Here is a 22,937-nt window from a genome sequence, read left to right as displayed (position 1 = left end):
GTACAGCCATGCTGATATTCAGTATAACGGCACAGCCGTGCTGATATTCAGTATAACGACACAGCCGTGCTGATATTCAGTTTGACGGCACAGCTATGCTGATATTCAGTATAACGGCACAGCTATGCTGATATTCAGTATAACAGCACAGCCATGCTGATATTCAGTATAACGACACAGCCGTGCTGATATTCAGTATAACAGCACATCCATGCTGATATTCAGTATAACAACACAGTCGTACTGATATTCAGTATAATGGCACAACCATGCTGATATTCAGTTTAACGACACAGTCGTACTGATATTCAGTATAACAGCACAGCCATGCTGAATTTTAGTATAACGGCACAACCATGCTGATATTCAGTATAACTGCACAACCATGCTGATATTCAGTATAACAGCACAGCCATACTGATATTCAGTATAACGGCACAGCCGTGCTGATATTCAGTATAACGGCACGGCTGTGCTGATAATCAGTATAACTGCACAACCATGCAGATATTTAGTATAACGGCACGACCTCAAGTGTCATATTACAATTATACTGTTATAACCGTTCCACAAGCAGTATCTATTAGTTTTGCAGTAATATGTGACAACAGATTATGATTTGTTTGTTTATTTAATCATTTATTTTGGATCCACCAACATAAATAGTTTGTAAATGTTTACAGCCTGGCATACAAAAGCACAGGGTACAGCACCAAACAGCATACCCGATTTTAGCGTAGCTACACCCAGAAGGTCGCTCAAAATATTCCCAGAATCCTCAGAGGTCGAGGTCAACTGAGTATCAGCACAGCTGTGTTGTAGTTAATCACAGCTGTGCTGATATTCAGTATAACGGCACAAGTGTCATATTACAGCTATACTTTTATAACCAATTCTACAAGTGCCATCTATTAGTAATAAATGACACCAGATTATGTCTACATAATCATTTATTTTGACTCCGCCAACATAAATGCAGTTCCTCAGACTGCATGGTTGCCCATTAACATAAACATTCTCCTAAACACTAGCTTGCTAGCTTGGGTATATAAGTCTACATGTTGCCCAAGTAGCAACCTCCGTGGCTGTGAAGTGAAGCCAATCACATTGGGCTCGACTTATGTGAATTTAAGTGCCATATACTGCAGTTCCTCTTCTCGTCCACTTGAGGCTCGTTCCAGAAGTGAGTCAGTAATAATACTATAGCTGTTCTTATGCTAACAGATGTGTCTCAGCTCCAGCAGTGACAAAAACAAAAAAAAAACATTTCAGATTGTGTCAATCAACAAGCTGCTGTGTCAGTAATGAGCCTGCAGTCATTGACGTTGGAAACCACACGAACACATGCAGGTATTTGAAGTCTCCTTCCTGTCCTGACTCGCCTCTGAGGAATTCACCCACCTCCACCTCCACCTGGCTCCGGATTAAAGGGGAATTCTGGCAAATGTCAGTCTTTTAATTTTTCCAGCCAGTGCGGCGAACAAAGGAGTGGAGGTGATGCCATGCTGACATTACAGAATAAGTGCAGTACAGCAACTATGTGAGCAGTTTTACTCTGTGATTCTCTCAACATTTGACCTATGACATCAGGATGAAGCGATGGAGTACATGGAGCTGGACTAAGAGAGATTAAAGCATTTAAAGAGTTTTGAGCAAAAATACAAGAGAAAAAAGTAAAAGCAATACTAGTCCAGCTGGAGTTTATCGGGTTAAATGACAATAACTTCATAAAATTTGAATGTAATCATTAATAACAGCGTCTAACATGGTCTGAATGGCTGCAGGGACACATCACGTTTCTCTCTCTGACTGTATGTTTGTCTATCTGTCTCTCTCTCTTCATATTGAGGTCAGTCTCTCTCTCTCTCTCTGCTTTTTGTCTTGTAGCCTGCAGAGACTCTTTCTTCCACTTCATCGCTTCCTTTTCCTTCATCCCTCTCTCCACGGATGAGCGATGACTGCTTGTCATGTTGAAGGCTGTCAGACAATCCCTGTTGTTGTCAGACAATTAATGATGGTTGCTGTTTAAGATCCAGTGGTTTGGATCCAGTTTGTTGTTCTAATCATCATTCATTCTGCTGTGTTTGTTTTTCACCATCTGTCACGCCAGCAGTCCCAGTCTGTAAACCACTTAGGAATAAACGTTACAGCCTACAGAATGACAAAATGAAGAGTATACCGACCAAACAGCAACCTGGCTGCAGTTCCTCTAACGTCCACCTGAGGCTGGCTCCAGAAGTGAGTCAGTCTCCATAAGTCCCCATGTTCAAATGTCCAACTTCACAGCAGAAATAAACATGTTTACAGCTTGGTTTCCCCCTTGTAGCTTATAATTGCCAATGAGCAGTAAACACACAGGACAGCTGATGCTGGTGGAGGTCATAGTGCTGGATCATTTTTTTAAATTGACCTGGTGGTGGCGCTGGCTGAAAAGTCAGATCACTTAGATTGATAGGATTCATCCTGAGTACAACATGAATGTCTGAACCAAGTTTCATGTCGCCGCATTCCAATAAATGTTGAGATATTTCAGCCTATAGACTGAAGTGGAGGACGGACCAATAGTCCAACATCGTCATTGTCAATTACGATCAAATACCATCAATAAAACAACAATACCAATAGAAAGCAGAAAAATATTGTATAAATTATACACACAAATGAAAAATAACTGTCATCTATTATAATTAATACTTTAAAAAACTGTCAATTTATAGAAAATGTCTGTAATTTAAAAAACAGAAAACTACTGTAAAAATGAGTTTTTCACAGTATAGAGTCCTTGAATATTAAATCTTGCGTTTGACATTTGACAGATAATACCATGAAGAAGAGAGTCTCGTCTTCAAACCTGTTTTTAAACGAACATGTCGGCACTCGTTCATCCACCTTGGACTCTCTGTGAACTCTTATCGATACTCAGAGAGACTGAAGCTTCGCCTGAGCACAGCTGCTCTTCTTCTCTCATGTCGCTGTAATCAAACACTCCACGTCAACGTCACGTCTTTGCGTATCATTAATCAGCCTCCACCCGTCTGGTTTCTGGTCCTCTCCAGCAGATGTTGAACCTGCTGCAGGGATTTGATCCCATGCAGACACAAACCACATCATGTTCCTCCACAACAAACAGGGAAATATTTCTGTTTTTTAAAGCATCTGGGAGTTTGTTTGAAGGCAGACTGATCACAGACTTCAGGTGGAGCAGCAGAACGTTTCATGGCATTCAGACTCTTCACGTACACTGAAGGAACTGCAATTGTTCAATTTAAATGTATTTATATAGCACCAAATCACAAATCATTTTTCATTTACAGAGACTCAACAATTCACGCCATGAGCAAACACCAGGTGACGGTGGCGAGGGAAAGAAAACTCCAGAAGCCTGGAACAGAACCATGGTGGACTGCCAAGACCGGTTACATTTAGTGAGAGACAAGAGCAATAATGATATTGATTGATAACTATAATTACAATAAAAATATGACTAATAGCAGTAGTAATTAATTAATAATTATGAATAGAACATTCGTACAGAGCCGGTCCTCTCTGGTTCCACAGTCTGTTCTGTTAGGACCACTGACTGTCTAAAACCTGGACGTAGTCTCCGTGACGTCCCCCTGGTTGCTCAAACAAACCATCTGTAACCACACCCACCTGTCAGTCAAAGCGTCCACGCATAACTTTAAGCCTTAATATAATGTGAACAGGTGAGTTGTATATAAATTCACCCTCAGTACAGTTGTCATGAACGGGGAAATTAGCTACAGAGACCAAAACTGTTTTTTGTACCAGGCTGTGAACATGTTTATTTCTGCTGTGAAGTTGGACATTTGAACATGGGGACTTATGGAGACTGACTCACTTCTGGAGCCAGACTCAGGTGGACGTTAGAGGAACTGCAGTTTTCAGATGTGAACATTGGGCAGATTAAAGTAGAAAATGACAGTTTGACTGTGAATCTAATTTATTTACTGACCAAAATCTACCATCTTCTTCTTCTTCTTCTTCTCGTCTGCATCGTCTCCGCCCTCGTCGGCTCAGCTCAGAGAGGAAACATCTTTATTCATCGCACCTTCATCATCATTTCTGACGACCATCGTCTTCCTCGTCATCACAATCATAATCAACATCGCTTCCTGAAGAAGACGAGCGTCGTTGTGGGTGCAGCTGGAGCCTCGTTTCATAGATTACTGTCAAAGAGCTGTCAATGCATTAACACACACACACACACACACACACATGTCAGGGGCTGCATTATGTGTCAACGCAGAGAGAGCGCCCGCGGGTTTGTAAACACACTCAGTGATCTGTGACTCACTTAAAACACACACACACACACACACACACACACACACAATGGATCCGTCCAATATGAATAAACAACAACATCAGGAATCTCTTCTGCATGTATGAATTTACTGTGTGTGTGTGTGTGTGTGTGTGTGTGTGTGTGTGCAGTGAAGAGCAGTCGTATTTCTGTCTCGCTCATTTTAATTGGTTGAGTAAACAGGAAGTGGCTCACGCTAGCTGAGTCTTTGAATAGAGACACCTGTGGCAGGTGAAGCGGGCTGTGATTCATGTCAGCACAGTGAACAAATAAAGAGCTCGCTGCCATTATGTCCACAGAGGCTGCTGAGCCCGGTTACATAATGCCTGCTTGTCCAGCTCCTGTTCTGGCACGACACTGGCTCCACGCCCCGGACCTGTAAACCTCTTCTTCTTCTTCTTTTTATAAATGCTGGGTTCCTTGTGGTTCCTTGTGGTTCCTTGTGGTTCCTATAGTTTCCAAAAGTAGATTGGGAGCCAGAGCTTTCAGCTATCAGGCTCCTCTTCTGTGGAACAAACTACCTTTCTGGGTTCAGGAGGCAGACACGGTCAACACCTTTAAGAGTAGACTTAAGACTTTCCTTTTTGATAGAGCTTATAGTTAGGGCTGGCTCAGGTCATCCCTTAGTTATGCTGCCATAGGATTAGACTGCCCCTCTCTCTCTCTTTGTCTCTTTCAGGTTTATACTCTCTCTGTCTCTCTCCATCTGTAAACCTTCATGTCTCATTAATGCATGTCACTAACTAAACTCTTTCCCTGGAGTTTCTGTCTCTGTCGTCCAGCAGGTTCTCGTGGATCATGGCTGCTGCTGTGGTCCTGCATGACGTCCACTACATATTATTACTGTCATATACTACCATATCTGCTACTGTAACAGTTTATCAGTCATTGAATTCATGGTCATTGTATTAGTCATTGTAATTCATTGTCATTTTTATCAGTCCATTGTAATTCATTGTCATTTTATCATTCATTGTAATTGTACAATATGTTGTGTTGATTTGTTCCGTACACGTGACATCCATTGCACGTCTGTCCGTCCTGGGAGAGGGATCCCTCCTCTGTGGCGCTCCTGAGGTTTCTTCCACCTTTTTTCCCTGTTAAAGGTTTTTGTGGGCAAGTTTTTCCTCACTGGAACCGAGGGTCTAAGGACAGAGGGTGTCACTCCCTGTACAGATTGTAAAGCCCTCATTTGGGCTGTACAAATAAAATCTGATTTGATTTTTATACACTGCAGGAGTCGAGACTCATAAATATAAAAATAGAAATTTATTTTATAAAAAAATATTTTATAAAATATTTAAAATAAAAATGAGCTGATAAATTTAATAGAATAAATGAATATAAATAAAAAAAACAAACTCACTCTCTGACCTTCGACCCCGCAGCGTCCATCCATCCCGCTAACCCCGCCCCTCTGCAGACAGAACGGGAGCTCCATTCAAACAAACCAAACTCCGCGCCCCGGGATGCGACAGTCGCTGTAGAAACAGAGAAAGAGCGGCAACGGCGAGCAGAACCAGAACCAGAACCAGACCCACACGGTGCACCTCTGCGAGCAGAGCAGTGTGACAGACAGACAGGCAGAGAGACAGACAGGCAGACAGACAGGCGGAACACACACACACACACACACTGAGCGCAGCTAGCGAGGAGGCTAACAGCTAACGGCACCGACATGGCGAGCGCCTCGTACCACATCTCCAACCTGCTGGAGAAGATGACCTCCAGCGACAAGGACTTCAGGTGAGGCACGAGGACACACCTGCACGGCCCGCACCTGTCTGTCCCGCGTGTTTGAAGACATTAGCATCGCGGCTAACGGCCAGGCCTCATGCTAACCGCTAGCATGCTAGTTAGCGGCTAGCAGCCACCTGTCTGATCGCTAGTTAGCCCCCGGCGGGTTAACCTAGTTAGCTGGTCAGCGAGCTAACCCGCTGCTGCACACTCACCTGTGACTGACAGGTACCTGCCGCCAGGTGAGCGGGTTAGCTCGGCGGCTAGGTGGCTAACTTCTGTCATGCCGCAAGCTAGCGTGATGTCAGCGTGAGTTAGCATGTGAGCTAACGGATGTAAACAGCTGAGGCGGTGCGGGACTGATGCGGGATGTGCGGGGGGTGTGGTGATAACATGTAAACAGACACGAGCTCAGTCCATCACTGAGGACAGGTGACAGTCTCAGAGACTACGTCCAGGTTTTAGACAGTCTGCAGGGACGTCACGGAGACTGTGTCCAGGTTTTAGACAGTCTGCAGGGACGTCACGGAGACTGTGTCCAGGTTTTAGACAGTCTGAGGGGACGTCACGGAGACTAAGTCTAGGTTTTAGACAGTCTGCGGGGACGTCACGGAGACTACGTCCAGGTTTTAGACAGTCTGCAGGGACGTAGTCTCAAAGTTTTGTTGATGTTTGTTTTTCTTCATATTTAGGACCGGGGTGTCAAACATACGGCCCGCGGGCCAGAACCGGCTCACTGGACTTTTCATTGGATTGTTTCTGTTCAGTGTCGGCGATGTGGACAGACGTGTTGTTGTTCAGCTTCATCACTGTCGTTACTTCTTTACTCGTCAATGTACGGTCAAAGAAAGGAGACAGCATGTCTCTGTCGTCCCCGTCGTCAGCTTTGGTTGTATGAACGTGTCTTCACTCTTTAATTTGACTTTTAATAATCAGCTGATTAATCGACGACTCGTTTCATCTCTGCAGTTTTAAAGTCTGTCAGGTTAATTAGAGCTGAGCGGACACACGTCCCTTCACACAGCAACACATCCGAGGCGTTCCCAGGACTGATGGGATATGTAGTCTGGGTCTGCCCCGGGTCTCGATCTCGCTGCTCAGCCGGGTCGTGATCTCAGCGGTTTGTTTTAAGTCTTTAGAGTCTGACGGTGGATCTGCTCCGTCATCGTTATCGACGCAGTTACCCGTCATTCCTCAGATCAATCTGAAAACAGCTGATTTAGCAGGTTGGATGAGAGTCTGGAGTCTGGCTTCCTTTTCCTTGAAAGTGCTTGAACAGGGTTTGATTTTTCTTCCTCTTCATGAACTATGTGGATCTGATGGAGGACAGCAGGACGAGGCTCGTCTTCTCGACCATCACGGCTGAAGTTCTCGGCTCGGTTTCGTCGCTTCAGAAACCTGTGAAACTGTGAAACCCGTCAGAACAAACGAAGAGAAGTGATTTTAACGAGACGACTCAAATTAAAACACGTCTCAGCTGTCAGACGTTACGTCGTCGTCGTCGTCGTCAGTGATTGGACAGCTCGAGTTTGTTAGAGACACGAGAGGAAGAGGACACACATGGAGACATCACACACTTCACTGACAGCTAATCATCTTTGAGCCCTGAGCTTGGCCTCTCTTTTCATTCATCGTTTTAATCAGGATTTTCTGCAGGACCAAAAAGTTCTGGTCCGGTTTTGTCCGCTCGGTTCCAACAGCCTTTAAAATGACACGAAGGCGCTGAGTAACGCTCCACGATGAGCTGATGATGATGTCGGCTGTTTCATCGTAGTGTTTGAAGCTGGATCAACCTGACCAATCACAAACTAGAGCGCGAGGACGGACGAGGAGTTTCTGACGCAGCATCAGTTTTTCAGTTTTTCAGTTTTTCAGGCGTCAGAATGTTTCAGATCTGTGAAACAAATGAAATATCGCTCTGTCGTCACGTGCTGTGACTGTAAACAATACATCAGATCGATTTGATTTTTAGTTTCACATATTTAGATTGAATTTCTCGCACTGAGCTGACTCTGCGGCAGGTTTTTGAGCTCCCGATGATCCGTTTTATCTGATTAGTTTCTGTTTGTGTCCCCAGGTTTATGGCCACGAACGACCTGATGACGGAGCTACAGAAAGATTCAATCAAACTGGACGACGACAGCGAGAGGAAGGTCGGTTTACGCTGCTTCACTGTGTGTGCGTGCCTCATGCACGGGTCGGTGTGTATTGATTGATTGATTGATTGATTGACAGGTGGTGAGGATGATTCTCAAACTGTTGGAAGACAAGAACGGAGAAGTTCAGAATCTGGCTGTCAAATGGTAAAAACACTTCCCACCGTAACGTCTCCGGTACGTTTACCGTCTCCGCATCACCGCCAACCTTCTCACTGTGGGTGTGTTTGTTTTCCTCAGCCTGGGGCCCCTGGTCAGTAAGGTGAAGGAGTACCAGGTGGAGACGATCGTGGACACTCTGTGCACCAACATGCTGTCGGACAAAGAGCAGCTCAGAGACATTTCATCCATCGGACTCAAAACTGTGATCGGAGAGTTACCGCCCGCCTCCAGTGGTAAGAACACAACGCCATGTGTTAGCCTGACCGCGTGGCTAGCTGAAGTACTGCTACCACCTGTCTGTCTCACCTCCACCTGTCTGTCTCACCTCCACCTGTCTGTCTCTCAGGCTCTGCTCTAGCTGCCAGTGTTTGTAAGAAGATAACGGGTCGTCTGACGAGCGCCATCGCCAAACAGGAAGACGTGTCTGTTCAGCTGGAGGCGCTGGACATCATGGCCGACATGCTCTGCAGGTACGCTACCTGTCTGTCTGCCTGTCTGTCTGTCTGCTTCAACTCTCTGTGATTTATAGACAGTAGCAGGCAACAGAACCGGGCTCACTGGACCTGCTCCATATGTGGATATTAAATAAAGTCAGTCATAGGCAGCTTGAGGTTGCCGAGCAACCAGGGTCAGCTGCAGGTCAGAGCAATTAACTGCAGCTGTGCTCTGTCTGTGTGTGAGTGACTGCTGAGAGACACAGAAAATCTCTAAATGAAGCCCCTCCAACTAGTGGACACTAATGCCAAACGGTAGGTGGTATCAAAAAGCCCAAATGACCGTGAGCATCCTCATCTTGTCGACCATGTGAATGCTGAATTTCAGTGTGTGAAGTTAAAAAATGTGACCTGGGGAGAGAGAGAAAGAACAGGTGCCCCGTGCTCCTTTGGGAAATTTCTCCTCTCCAGTTTACATGGGAGTAGATGGGGCTGTCGGTGGGTGATCCTGGAGCATCAGTGCGTCTCCCGCCAAAACTATAAGTCTGACAGCTTCAGCAGTGATATCGCTGCGTAGCCCACGAATTTTCCTACGTTTCTATGTAGAAATTATTTCTGTAGAGTGACATTTGTGGCCACGAGAGCCGTTTGCAAATGCATTTCTTGACAAATGTTTCTCTCCCTCCCCACTGTAGCTCTGGAACATTCTACCAATACACACACATTGTAAACTTTGCTGTGGTTTTTGGTGATTTTTGGCAAAACCGTTTGGTGAAACTCTTAGAAAAGTCTCAGTGCATCATTCCCGGGCGAGCTGGTTGTTTTGATACCTTTTTTTGTGACTATACTTTGTAACTGTTAACTGTCTGTCTGTCTGCAGACAGGGAGGTCTGTTGGTGAACTTCCATCCCTCCATCCTCAGCTGTCTGCTGCCTCAGCTCACCTCCCCCAGACTGGCTGTCAGAAAGGTAACTCATCATCATCATCATCATCATCAGGTGGTTCAGGTGTGTTCAGCTCGTCACAGTTGTCATGTTGTTGTCATGTGACTGTTTCAGAGGACCATCATGGCTCTGGGTCACCTGGTCATGTCCTGCGGTAACCTGGTCTTCATCGACCTGATCGAGCACCTCCTGACGGAGCTCGGCAGGAACGACAACATGTCCACGACCAGAACCTACATCCAGTGCACGGCGGCCATCAGCAGACAGGCGGGACACCGGATCGGTGAGACACACCAACGAGTGTGTGTGTGTGTCTGAACGTGACACACAAGTGTTAACACGTTTCTTTTCTGTGTGTGTGTAGGAGAGTACCTGGAGAAGATCATCCCTCTGGTTGTGAAGTTCTGTAACGTAGACGATGACGAGCTCAGGGAGTACTGCATCCAGGCCTTCGAGTCCTTCGTCAGGAGGTAACGCTCGCAGTGACTCCGTCAGTCCTCCGTCAGTCCTCCTCCTCCTTCTTCTTGTTTAACGTTCACGTTAACGTTCCAGGTGTCCCAAAGAGGTTTACCCCCACGTCCCCACCGTCATCTCCATCTGCCTGCGCTACCTGACCTACGACCCCAACTACAACTTCGACGACGAAGACGAGGACGACAACGCCATGGACGCCGAGCAGAACGACGAAGACTACCAAGGTACTGCCGGTTATTTAACGTATACGTAAAGATGACAAGTGTGATGTTTGGAAGATAACTAAGACTGAGACAAGACTGGACTGAGACCAAGATTGAGACCCAGACTAAGACAAGACTGGACTGAGACCAAGACTGAGACAAGACTGGACTGAGCCTAAGACTGAGACTGGACCCAGACTAAGACAAGACTGGACTGAGACAAGACTGAGACAAGACTGGACTGAGCCTAAGACTGAGACTGCACCAAGACTCAGACAAGACTGGACTGAGACACAGACCAAGACTGAGACTGGACTGAGACTGGACTGAGACTTGTCCCAGACTGAGACAAGACTGTTTTATTGTCTGATGTTTTAACATCGTGCAGTCAAACAAACTTCTGAGTGAAGTTTCCCGTCAGTCGCTCAGACTAAGACTTCCTCAGATGTTTTTAGCGTCTCCACCCTGACCCCCTCCATCTCTCTGTCTGTCTCCGTGTCTCCGCCCGTTCAGGCAGCGATGACGAGTACAGTGACGATGACGACATGAGCTGGAAGGTTCGCCGGGCGGCCGCCAAGTGTTTGGACGCTGTCGTCTCAACTCGTCACGAGATGCTGCCCGAGTTCTACCGCTCCGTCTCTCCCGCACTCGTCTGTCGCTTCAAGGTACCGTTCAACAGTCACTGCCTCCTCCATCACCTCCTCCATCACCTCCTCCATCACCTCCTCTGTGGACTGTGATGACATCTGTCAGTTTGACCTAACACATCCTCGTCTGTCTGTCTGCCTGTAGGAGAGGGAGGAGAACGTGAAGGCGGATGTTTTCCACGCCTACCTGTCGCTGCTCAAACAGACAAGACCGGCTCAGAGCTGGTTGGCTGATCCAGACGCCATGGAGCAGGGAGAGACACCGCTGACCATGCTGCAGAGCCAGGTGAAGACTGAGACTGAGACAGAGACAAGACTGAGACTGACCAGATAAAAAATGTATTAATAATCATAATTATCCGTCACAGTCTGCTTCATGTTGGTGGATCCGGTGCTGCAGGTGTGTGTTGGTGCAGCAGAGGGCGCCGTGGTACTTTTTTGTTCAGTCCTGTTGTCACGGTGACAGGAAGCCCTCAGCATCCTGCACCACCGACCACCGAAAACAGGAAGTCCTCTCTCTCTCTCTCTCTCTCTCTCTCTCTCTCTCTCTGTGACTCAGTGTGTGTCGATGTCTCTCGCCCTCTGCAGGTCCCGATGATCGTCAAAGCTCTTCACAAGCAGCTGAAGGAGAAAAGTGTGAAAACTCGTCAGTGTTGTTTCAACATGTTGACGGAGCTCGTCAACGTCCTGCCGGGAGCGCTGACTCAGCACATCCCAGTGCTAATACCAGGTAACGCTCCACCTCCAGTACTACGACCAAAACGTGTCATGTTGTCCTGAAACAAACTCTCTGAACTACGTCGGCGTGTTTTCAGGCATCATCTTCTCCCTGAACGACAAGTCGAGCAGCTCCAACCTCAAAATCGACGCCCTGGCGTGTCTCCACGTCATCATGGTCACGCATCCCGCTCACGCCTTCCACGCCCACGTCCCCGCCCTCGTCCCGCCCGTGGTGGCGTGCGTCGGAGACCCCTTTTACAAGATCACCTCCGAGGCTCTGCTTGTCACCCAGCAGCTCGTCAAGGTGGGACTCGAACCCGCGGCGTACTGTAACGTCTTCATGTCACGTGACGAGTTCACGGCTGACTCTCTCTCTCTCTCAGGTGATCAGACCTCTGGACAACCAATCAGAGGGCCCCGACAGCTTTGACCCCTCCCCCTACATCAACGACCTGTTCACCTGCACGATCAAACGCCTGAAGGCCGCCGACATCGACCAGGAGGTGAAAGAGCGCGCCATCTCCTGCATGGGACAGATCATCTGTAACCTAGGTAACCGCCGCCTGACAGCCGCAGTGATGTCACGTCAGCCGTGATGCAGCTTCCTGTTTGACGTCTTGTCTCTCCGTCTGGTCGTCTAGGTGACCGTCTGCCGGCTGAACTTCCGGGAACGCTGTTGATCTTCTTAGAGCGCCTCAAGAACGAGATCACCAGGCTGACGACCGTGAAGGGTAAGACTTCCTCTCTCCGCCACCTGTCAGTCAAAGCGTCCGCGCTCTCATTGGTTGTGTGTTTTGTGCGTCGCAGCTCTGACGCTGATCGCTGGCTCTCCGTTGAAGATCGATCTGAGGCCGGTTCTCCCGGACGCCGTTCCCATCCTCGCCTCCTTCCTCCGTAAGAACCAGCGAGCCCTGAAGCTCTGCACGCTGGCCGCTCTGGACATCCTGCTCAGAAACTACAGGTAACGCCGGCCCGCCCGCCTGTCAGCCACGCCCACAGCGGCCTCGCTTCCTCTCACTAACGCCGTTTGAACATTTCAGCTCCGCGGTGACGCCCGTCATGGTGGACGCCGTCCTCGCCGAGCTGCCTCCTCTCATCTCCGAGAGCGACATGCACGTGTCTCAGATGGCGCTGAGCTTCCTGTCCACGCTCGCCGTGACTCACCCGTCCTCGCTGGGTCAGCTGAGCGGAGGAAACATCCTGCAGCAGCTCATCGCGCTGGTTCGATCCCCGCTGCTGCAGGGCGGAGCGCTCGCCGCCATGCTGGACTTCTACCAGGTACGACAGAGACACACACAGACTGTCTAAAACCTGGACGTAGTCTCCGTGACGTCCCCGCAGACTGTCTAAAACCTGGACGTAGTCTCCATGACGCCTTTTAAATAACTGCGTGTGTGTTTCAGGCTCTGGTTGCCACGGAGACTCCCGGTCTCGGGTACATGGATCTGTTGCGGATGCTGACCGGTCCGGTTTACTCCCAGAGTACTGCGCTGCCTCACAAACAGGCGTACTGCTCCATCGCCAAGTGTGTCGCCGCTCTGACCCGAGCGTGTCCCACCGAAGGACCCGCCGTGGTCGGACAGTTTATCCAGGTAACCTCACCTGTCTGTCTGTCTGTCTGTCTGCCTGTCTGTCTGTCTGTGTAAATAAAGTCCCTCCGTCTCTGGCCGACAGGACGTGAAGAACAGCCGCTCCACAGACTCCATCAGGCTGCTCGCTCTGCTCTCATTGGGCGAGGTGGGACACCACGTGGACCTGAGCAGCCAACCAGAGCTCAAGACCGTCATCCTGGACGCCTTCTCCTCCTCCAGCGAAGAGGTAACCAGGAAGTAACCGGGACCTTTCACAATAAGAGTTTGTCAGGGGTAATGCTGACCCGTCTGTCTCTCGGCCCGTCTGTCTCTCAGGTGAAGTCGGCGGCCTCCTACGCGCTGGGCAGCATCGCGGTGGGGAACCTCCCGGAGTACCTGCCGTTCGTCCTGCAGGAGATCTCGTCGTCTAAGAGACAGTACCTGCTGCTGCACTCGCTCAAAGAGATCATCAGTAAGAGCCGCTCACACCTGTGTGTGTGTGTGTGTGTGTGTGTGTGTGTGTGTGTGTGCTTTGTTTTAATCTGTGTGTGTGTGCAGGCTCGGCGTCGGTGTCCGGCCTGAAGCCGTACGTGGAGTCCGTTTGGTCTCTGCTGCTCAAACACTGCGAGTGTCAGGAGGAAGGAACCCGCAACGTCGTGGCCGAGTGTCTCGGCAAGCTGACGCTGATCGACCCGGAAACCCTGCTGCCCCGCCTCAAAGGATACCTGCTGTCAGGTGATTGGTCGAGAAGTCTTTGTAGACTCCAGCCGCAATAGGAACAATCATCAGCTGATGATTGATGTCAGTTATTGATTACTGATCTGTGTGTGTGTGTGTGTGTGTGTGTGTGTGTAGGTTCGTCGTACGCCAGGAGCTCCGTGGTAACGGCGGTGAAGTTCACCATCTCTGACCAGCCGCAGCCGATCGACCCGCTGCTGAAGAACTGCATAGGTAGGATGGACCTCGCTGAGTCAACGGAGCGGGACGCGGCTCGGTGTCGCAGCATTTAGCTCTGCTGTCTTTGCTGTGGACTCGTCTCGTCCTCTCTGATTGGTTCTTCGTCTCCTCAGGTGACTTCCTGAAGACGCTCGAGGACCCGGACTTGAACGTGCGCCGCGTCGCCTTGGTAACGTTTAACTCCGCTGCTCACAACAAACCGAGTCTGATCCGAGAGCTGCTGGACTCGGTTCTACCACAACTGTACAACGAGACCAAAGTGAGGAAGGAGCTGATCCGAGAGGTGAGGACACACGAGACCGAGAAGACGGGACGACGGACAGATGGTCGGTTCACAGTACTGACTGTGTGTGTGTGTGTGTGTGTGTGTGTGTGTGTTCAGGTGGAGATGGGGCCGTTCAAACACACGGTGGACGATGGTTTGGACCTGAGGAAGGCTGCGTTCGAGTGCATGTACACTCTGCTGGACAGCTGCCTCGACCGGATCGACATCTTCACCTTCCTCAACCACGTGGAGGACGGCCTGAAGGACCACTACGACATCAAGGTCTGCGAATACTACTGCGAATACTACAAGTGTTACTGCAGTACCAGGGCTCAGAGTTCCTCCTCATCTACATTAGAACCTGAACACACCATCTGACACCGCCCGCCCTGATCCGTGTGTTTGTTGTTGTCTCCAGATGCTGACGTTCCTGATGCTGGCCCGGCTGTCGTCTCTCTGTCCCAGCGCTGTTCTGCAGAGACTGGACCGACTGGTGGAACCACTGAGAGCCACCTGCACCACCAAGGTACACACACACACACACACACACAGTCCATCAGTATCGCATGTCAAACTCCGGTGATGTGGACTTGTATCTGCAGCAGAAGCAGGTGTGTGATGTCTCAGGTTTCACGTATCCAGTTGCATCATGGTAATTGTAGGAGAAGCTTTGATCAGTTTAAGAAGCTGCTAATGCGCCGACCCGTTCATGTGATTTGATTTGGACCGTCCAGAACTCTCCAGAAGACGAGAAACTTTTCTCCTCTTTCATGATGCAGTGTAGTCCGACTCTGTTCTCCTGAACCGGGTCCAGAACCAGAGCTCATTGCAGGCGGCGCCGTCTGTCCGAGTGTTCAACCTAAAGGTGTCCTCCGTGTCTCCGCAGGTGAAGGCCAACTCGGTGAAGCAGGAGTTCGAGAAGCAGGACGAGCTGAAGCGGTCGGCGATGCGAGCCGTCGTGGCGCTGCTGACGATCCCCGAGGCCGAGAAGTCGCCGCTGATGTCGGAGTTCCAGTCCCAGATCTCGTCCAATCAGGAGCTGGCGGCGATCTTCGACTCCATCCAGAGGGACTCCAGCTCGGCCAACATGGAGTCCATGGACACCAGCTAGAGACGGACGCAAACAAACAACCACGATGCAACACGGCACCACCCCGCTGCTGGAGCGCTAACCCCGCAGCATGTTTCCATGACAACAGGACACACACAGACACACACACACAGACACACACACTTGTAGTGACACACCCTCTCCTAGCGATCGATCGTTCCATGATGCATTGCACTGAAATCAGCTGTTCGGAGGAGACGGATGGATGTACGGCTACACACACACACACACACACACACACACACACACGGACAAAAAGGACAAAACACACACACACACACACACACACACACACGAAAAAAGTTCCATATGAGGCTTGGAAGCTCCTCCCACTTCCTGTTTGTTTTTCTAGCGAGGTCGTCTGATTGGCCGGCCTCCCTGTTCATCATCATTCTGTTTCTTTTCGTTATTCCACAAAGTTCCACAGGTACTGTAACCTGATTGGCCGCTGCTGAGTGACTTGACAGTTGGCGTGTTTAAAACTGACCAATGGGAAAAGAGAACAGCCTTTCCTGCCTGAGGCTGTGGTGACCAATGGGAGAAGGGCTCGCTCTGTTTGTTTTTTGGTTTTTTTTTTTTTTTGTAGGCAACCAATCGGATGCCTCAGGGTGGGTGGAGGGGCGGGGTTTTACTGTTTGTGGACCAATCAGCTTCTTTTGTTTCCCCCTGATTCAATAAGGCCCACCCTCGATCGGGAGAGATTATTGGACCAGGTCCAACCCTGACCAGACCGGTCTGGACTGATCCTGAGTGGCTGTTGCCACGGTAACGCAGCGCTTAAATACTGATCAGTTTGCCCCCCCCCCCTCACTCTTCAAACCGGTTCCAGTCGGTTCGGTCTGGTCAGGACCAGTTCCATTTACTGTGCTGTAAGTCCAGTTTGATCTGGTTTAACCGAGCCCAAGTCTGGTTTTGATCTGGTTCAGTCCAGTTTGGTCAGGACAATCCACTGTTGTTTATCGCCCAAGAAAAATAAAAAAAGGTCCATTTCTGCCTGCCTTCATACTGTGTGACCTCTCATTTCTGCTCCGGTTCTGGTTCTGATCCACAAGTTCATCTGAACACACGGACACGAAATGTGTTTAGATTCTGCGTGACTTTAACTTCACATTGACGGGCAGTGTGAATAAACGACCAGAAATATGCATACTGGCTCTGAACTCTGACGTCAGGTGTGTCTACAGACCCACAGGTAACAACTTCAAGCTCGGCCGTGATTGGCTGTTTCAGTGAGGCGGAAACTGGTAAGAAAACAAACTCGTCTGGTCTCCCAGCGACGGCTGCATTGATGAGTTTGTGTTGCTGCCTGGCTGATCATTGACTCATCACTGAAGCTGTAAAACTCTGCGGTCACCAAAGAGAAGTGACGCTAACAGCAGCTAAAGAGAAGTTTAGCAGGCGGAGGAGACCAAAGACGGAACTACAAGACACCAATAAACACCAAACGAGGTCAACAACACAAGACACAGCAGCCAGCGAATGTTACAACAGCAAGAAGCCTGTTACTTCAGTTATCTCTGTTTGTTACGTTAGCTGTTAGCTACCGTAGTTACGTTAGCTCTGTTAGCTGTTAGTTCCCTTAGTTACGTTAGCTCTGTTAGTTTTGTTAGCTGTTAAGTCCCCTAGTTACGTTAGTTCCCTTAGTTACGTTAGCTCTGTTAAGTCCCTTGGTTACGTTAACTCTAAGTCCCCTAGTTACGTTAGCTCTGTTAGTTCCCTTAGTTACGTTAGCTCTGTTAAGTTCACTAGTTACGTTAGCTCTGTTAGTTCCCTTAGTTACGTTAGCTCTGTTAAATCCCCTAATTACGTTAGCTCTGTTTGTTCCCTTGGTTACATTAACTCTGTTAAGTCCCCTAGTTACGTTAGCTCTGTTAAGTCCCCTGGTTACGTTAGCTCTGTTAGTTCCCTTAGTTACGTTAGCTCTGTTAAATCCCCTAGTTACGTTAGCTCTGTTAGTTCCCTTAGTTACGTTAGCTCTGTTAGTTCCATTAGTTACGTTAGCTCTGTGTTAGTTCCATTAGTTACGTTAGCTCTGTTAGTTCCATTAGTTACGTTAGCTCTGTTAGTTCCATTAGTTACGTTAGCTCTGTTAGTTTTGTTAGCTGTTAGCTCCTTTAGTTACGTTAGCTCTGTTAGTTCCCGTAATTACGTTAGCTCTGTTAGTTCCCTTAGTTACGTTAGCTCTGTTAGTTCCATTAGTTACGTTAGCTCTGTTAGTTCCCCTAATTACGTTAGCTCTGTTAGTTCCATTAGTTACGTTAGCTCTGTTAGTTCCCTTAGTTACGTTAGCTCTGTTAGTTTTGTTAGCTGTTAGCTCCTTTAGTTACGTTAGCTCTGTTAGTTCCCCTAATTACGTTAGCTCTGTTAGTTCCATTAGTTACGTTAGCTCTGTTAGTTCCATTAGTTACGTTAGCTCTGTTAGTTCCATTAGTTACGTTAGCTCTGTTAGTTCCATTAGTTACGTTAGCTCTGTTAGTTCCATTAGTTACGTTAGCTCTGTTAGTTTTGTTAGCTGTTAGCTCCTTTAGTTACGTTAGCTCTGTTAAGTTCCCTAGTTACGTTAGCTCTGTTAGTTCCCTTAGTTACGTTAGCACTGTTAAGTTCCCTAGTTACGTTAGCTCTGTTAGTTCCCTTAGTTACGTTAGCTCTGTTAGTTCCCTTAGTTACGTTAGCTCTGTTAGTTCCCTTAGTTACATTAGCTCTGTTAAATCCCCTAATTACGTTAGCTCTGTTCCCTTGGTTACATTAACTCTGTTAAGTCCCTTAGTTACGTTAGCTCTGTTAAGTCCCTTAATTACGTTAGCTCTGTTTGTTCCCTTGGTTACGTTAGCTCTGTTAAGTCCCTTAATTACGTTAGCTCTGTTAGTTCCCTTAGTTACGTTAGCTCTGTTAGTTCCCTTAGTTACGTTAGCTCTGTTAGTTCCTTTAGTTACGTTAACTCTGTTAAGTCCCTTAGTTACGTTAGCTCTGTTTGTTCCCTTGGTTACGTTAACTCTGTTAAGTCCCCTAGTTACGTTAGCTCTGTTAGTTCCCTTAGTTACGTTAGCTCTGTTAGTTCCCTTAGTTACGTTATCTCTGTTAGTTCCATTAGTTACGTTAGCTCTGTTAGTTTTGTTAGCTGTTAGCTCCTTTAGTTACGTTAGCTCTTTTAGCTCTGTTAGCGGTTAGCTCCTTTAGTTACGTTAGCTCTGTTAGTCCCATTAGTTACGTTAGCTCTGTTAGCTTTGTTAGCTGTTAGCTTCCTCCATCAACGCCCTCTGTTACCTCTTTTAGTTCTGTTAGCGTGATTAGCTCCGTTAGCTCTTTTAGTTAAGCTCCTGTCCAAATCTCCTTTGCTACCGGACAAGCTAACGTAAGAAATCGAGTCGGCTAACATCAGCGAATGTACAGCACCCAAGACAACACACAGTCCAGGGCCAAAGCTAACGTCACTGCAGAACGTGTCGCGTTGCCGTACTGTGGCACATTTTGATACGTTAGCTACTAGTTAGCGATTCAGCCAAGCAAGCTAACGTAATAAAACCCTGTCTCACTGTTTGAAGGTTACTGTGTAACACTATTCATCAGCTAACGTGACCCGTGATACTAGTTTATGTATTGCCCAGCTCCGGATCTGGCACAACACCGGCTCCGCTCCCCGTCAGGACATCAACGTTGGAATAAGTTCATATAAAACAACTAATTCAACTAATGCAGCCTCAGCAGTTTACAGTGTGTGTGTGTGTGTGTGTTCACACTAAGAGGAAGTGTGTGTCCCTGAAAGGGAAGCTGGTTGGGTGTTGGGGCAAATCTATTCTTGGTGACTCCTTCCTGTTTGGGTGTGGCTTCACAGCATCTACAACATACAACGTGTGTGTGTGTCTCAAGGCGTGTTCCCATCAACACGCTCTGACACGCTTAGCTGCTCTGTGACTCTGCAGTAACACACACACTGTAGTTTGAAAGTTTGACCTCAGGACAGTAAAACACTGATCAGACTGTCTAAAACCTGGACGTAGTCTCCGTGACGTCCCCGCAGACTGTCTAAAACTGGACGTAGTCTCCGTGACGTAACACAGACTGTCTAAAACCTGGACGTAGTCTCTGTGACGTCCCCGCAGACTGTCTCAAACCTGGACGTAGTCTCCGTGACGTCCCCGCAGACTGTCTAAAACCTGGACGTAGTCTACGTGACGTAACACAGACTGTCTAAAACCTGGACGTAGTCTCTGTGACGTCCCCGCAGACTGTCTAAAACCTGGACGTAGTCTCCGTGACGTCCCCGCAGACTGTCTAAAACCTGGCCGTAGTCTCGGTGACGTACCCGGACTGTCTAAAAACCGGGCGTAGTCTCTCAGGACAGGCCCCAAAGACTGTCTCCTAAAACCTGACGTAGTCTCCGTGACTTCCCCGAACTGTATAACCTGGACGTAGTCTCTGCGTCCGCAGACTGTCTAAAAACCTGGACGTAGTCCTCGTGACGTCCCCACAGACTGTCTTAAAACCTGGTCTGTAGTCTCGTGGACGTACACCACCAAGACTGTCTAAAACCTGGACGTAGTCCTCCGTGACGTCCCCACAGACTGTCGTAAACTGGTGTAAGTCTCCGTGACGTAACCCAGACTGTCTAAAACCTGGACTGAGTCCTGAACGTCCCCACAGACTGTCTTAAAACCTGGACGTAGTCTCCGTGACGTCCCCGCAGACTGTCTCAAACCTGGACGTATTCTCCTTGACGTCCCCGCAGACTGCTAAAACCTGGACGTAGTCTCCGTGACGTCCCCGCAGACTGTCTAAAACCTGGACGTATCTCTCGGTGACGTCCCCACAGCTGGTCCGGAAAACCTGGACGTAGTCTCCGCGACGTCCCCGCAGACTGTCTAAAACCTGGACGTAGTCCCGTGACCGTCCTACAGACTGTCTAAACCTGACGTAGTCCTCGTGACGTCCTACAGACTGTCAAAACCTGGACGTAGTCTCCGGACGTCCCTACAGACTGTCTAAAACCTGGACGTAGTCCCGTGACGTCCCCACAGACTGTCTAAAATCGGATGTAGTCTCTGTGCGTCCCCGCAGACTGTCTAAAACCTAGACGTAGTCTCCGTGACGTCCCCGCAGACTGTCTAAAACCTGGACGTAGTCTCCGTGACGTCCCCGCACGTCATAAAACCTGACGTAGTCCTCGTGACGTCCCCGCAGACTGTCTAAAACCTGGACGTAGTCTCCGTGACGTCCCCGCAGACTGTCCTAAAACCTGACGTAGTCTCTGTGACGTCCCCCAGACTGTCTAAAACCTGGACGTAGTCTCCGTGACGTCCCCGCAGACTGTCTAAAACCTGGACGTAGTCTCCGTGACGTCCCCGCAGACTGTCTAAAACCTGGACGTAGTCTCCAATTCTTTTAAAAAATTTTTCATAATTTTTATTTTTAAATATCTGACACATAAAACAAAACAAAGAGGTTTTGTTGTTCTTTTATTTGGTGAGTAGAAACAGTGGAGACATGTTTCTACTTTGCAGGAAGCGGAAGCAGCTGAGCGCGAGCCTGAAACGTCACAAGAACGACCCAAAACAGGAAGTAAGCTTGGGAGTACCTTCAAAATAAAAACATTCACATTCACTTTTGTGAAACTCTTGGAGCGGACGTTATGCTGTTAATTGCTCATTTATTCAGCATATTAATATGCAATGATGACGTGTCTAACTTCCTGTTAAGTGGGAGCTTTTTACTTTGAAAACGCAGAACAGATCTTAATTCAAGGTCCGACTTACGCGGGGTGCTCGTAAAGCTTTCAACCGCATTTCACCGTCTTCATCTGTGTTTCAAAGTAAAAGACACGGATAAGATCAAAAAACGACGGTTTTCCGTATTATATTTTAAAGATCTAACTACTCGTTTACATCGGACTACGATTATATTTTAAGTCTGGACGTCAGGAACTACGTCCAGGTTTGACAGTGCGGAGACAGGTTCGTTAGACGTCTGTAGGACGTCACAGAGACTACGTCCAGGTTTTGACAGTCTGCGGGGACGTCACAGGACTATGTCCAGGTTTTAGACAGTCTGGTACTCTCAGAGACTACGTCCAGTTTTAGACAGTCTCAGGGACGTCACGAGACTACGTCCAGGTTTTTAGACAGTCTTGGACGTCACAGAGACTACGTCCAGGTTTTAGACAGTCTGCGGGGACATCACAGGACTATCCAGGTTTAGACAGGTCTGTGTACGTCTCAGAGACTACGTCCAGGTTTTAGACAGTCTGTAGGGACGTCACGGCAGACTACGTCCAGGTTTTAGACAGTCTCGCGGGGACTCACGGGGACTACGTCCAGGTTTTAGACAGTCTGTGTTACGTCACGGAGACTACGTCCAGGTTTAGACAGTCTGGTACGTCTCAGAGACTACGTCCAGGTTTTAGACAGTCTGCGGGGACGTCACGGAGACTACGTCCAGGTTTAGACACGTCTGTGGACGTCACAGGACTACGTCCAGGTTTTAGACAGTCTGCGGGGACTTCACAGAGACTACGTCCAGGTTTTAGACAGTCTGTGTTACGTCTCAGAGACTACGTCCAGGTTTTAGACAGTCTGCAGGGACGTCACGGGGACTACGTCCAGGTTTTAGACAGTCTGCGGGGACGTCACGGAGACTACGTCCAGGTTTTAGACAGTCTGCGGGACGTCACAGAGACTACGTCCAGGTTTTAGACAGTCTGCGGGGACGTCACAGAGACCGTTTTTTTTTATTCTATTCGTGTCTTTTACTTTGAAAGGATCGCACAGGAGGCGCTCGCGCTTACCGCCTCCAGCTTGACGTCACCGAGCGGAGGGAGCGGGTGTTCTGGAGGACAAATACACAACCGGGGAGCACGGCGACTGGAGACATGCTTTCAAAAAACACCGTTATGATGTTTAGCAGCTGTTGTCGCTCTCTGGATACCAACATATTTCGTTAACGAGAGCTGCTGTGCTGTCGCAGCTCCCGTCCAGTCTGTCATGTCCGCGGTCGCTCGCGCAAACACACCAGCCCAGCTCGCTGGCACAGAGCCTGTTCCCCCCCCGCGTTTGTCCGCCTGTTCCCGCGTGTCTACCGGAGCCGTCCCGGGTAAAGCTACATCGTACATGCGGAGGGGGAGACAAGGGGAGAAAAGGGAGGTAAGAGGAGAGGGGAGAAAGGAAGCGGTTACTCAAGTCATCCAACCCGTCCCCTCCTTCTCTCCACCGCTCTCCGTCGGGGTCGCTCGACCGAGG

General features: G+C 48.7%; 1 protein-coding gene across 1 annotated transcript; it reads left to right on the top strand.

The window, feature by feature from the left end:
* The first annotated feature begins 5,706 nt into the window (after positions 1 to 5,706).
* On the top strand, positions 5,707 to 16,711 carry cand1 (cullin-associated and neddylation-dissociated 1). Its single transcript, XM_019276782.2, has 26 exons — positions 5,707 to 6,073; positions 8,142 to 8,217; positions 8,300 to 8,367; positions 8,461 to 8,615; positions 8,729 to 8,852; positions 9,697 to 9,784; positions 9,875 to 10,043; positions 10,125 to 10,230; positions 10,313 to 10,458; positions 10,951 to 11,102; positions 11,230 to 11,370; positions 11,673 to 11,814; positions 11,900 to 12,108; positions 12,188 to 12,356; positions 12,446 to 12,535; positions 12,612 to 12,765; positions 12,845 to 13,082; positions 13,208 to 13,396; positions 13,479 to 13,622; positions 13,712 to 13,847; positions 13,934 to 14,110; positions 14,231 to 14,326; positions 14,446 to 14,615; positions 14,715 to 14,879; positions 15,016 to 15,123; positions 15,484 to 16,711. Exons 1-26 carry the CDS (start codon positions 6,006 to 6,008, stop codon positions 15,706 to 15,708), a joined length of 3,705 nt encoding a protein of 1,234 aa, XP_019132327.1. The 5' UTR covers positions 5,707 to 6,005; the 3' UTR covers positions 15,709 to 16,711.
* Positions 16,712 to 22,937: the final 6,226 nt, after the last annotated feature.

Source organism: Larimichthys crocea, chromosome X, assembly GCF_000972845.2.
Source record: "Larimichthys crocea isolate SSNF chromosome X, L_crocea_2.0, whole genome shotgun sequence".
Taxonomy (NCBI): Eukaryota; Metazoa; Chordata; class Actinopteri; family Sciaenidae; genus Larimichthys; species Larimichthys crocea.
Note: the sequence above shows the minus strand (reverse complement) of the source record. Positions and strands in the feature narration are given on the sequence as shown.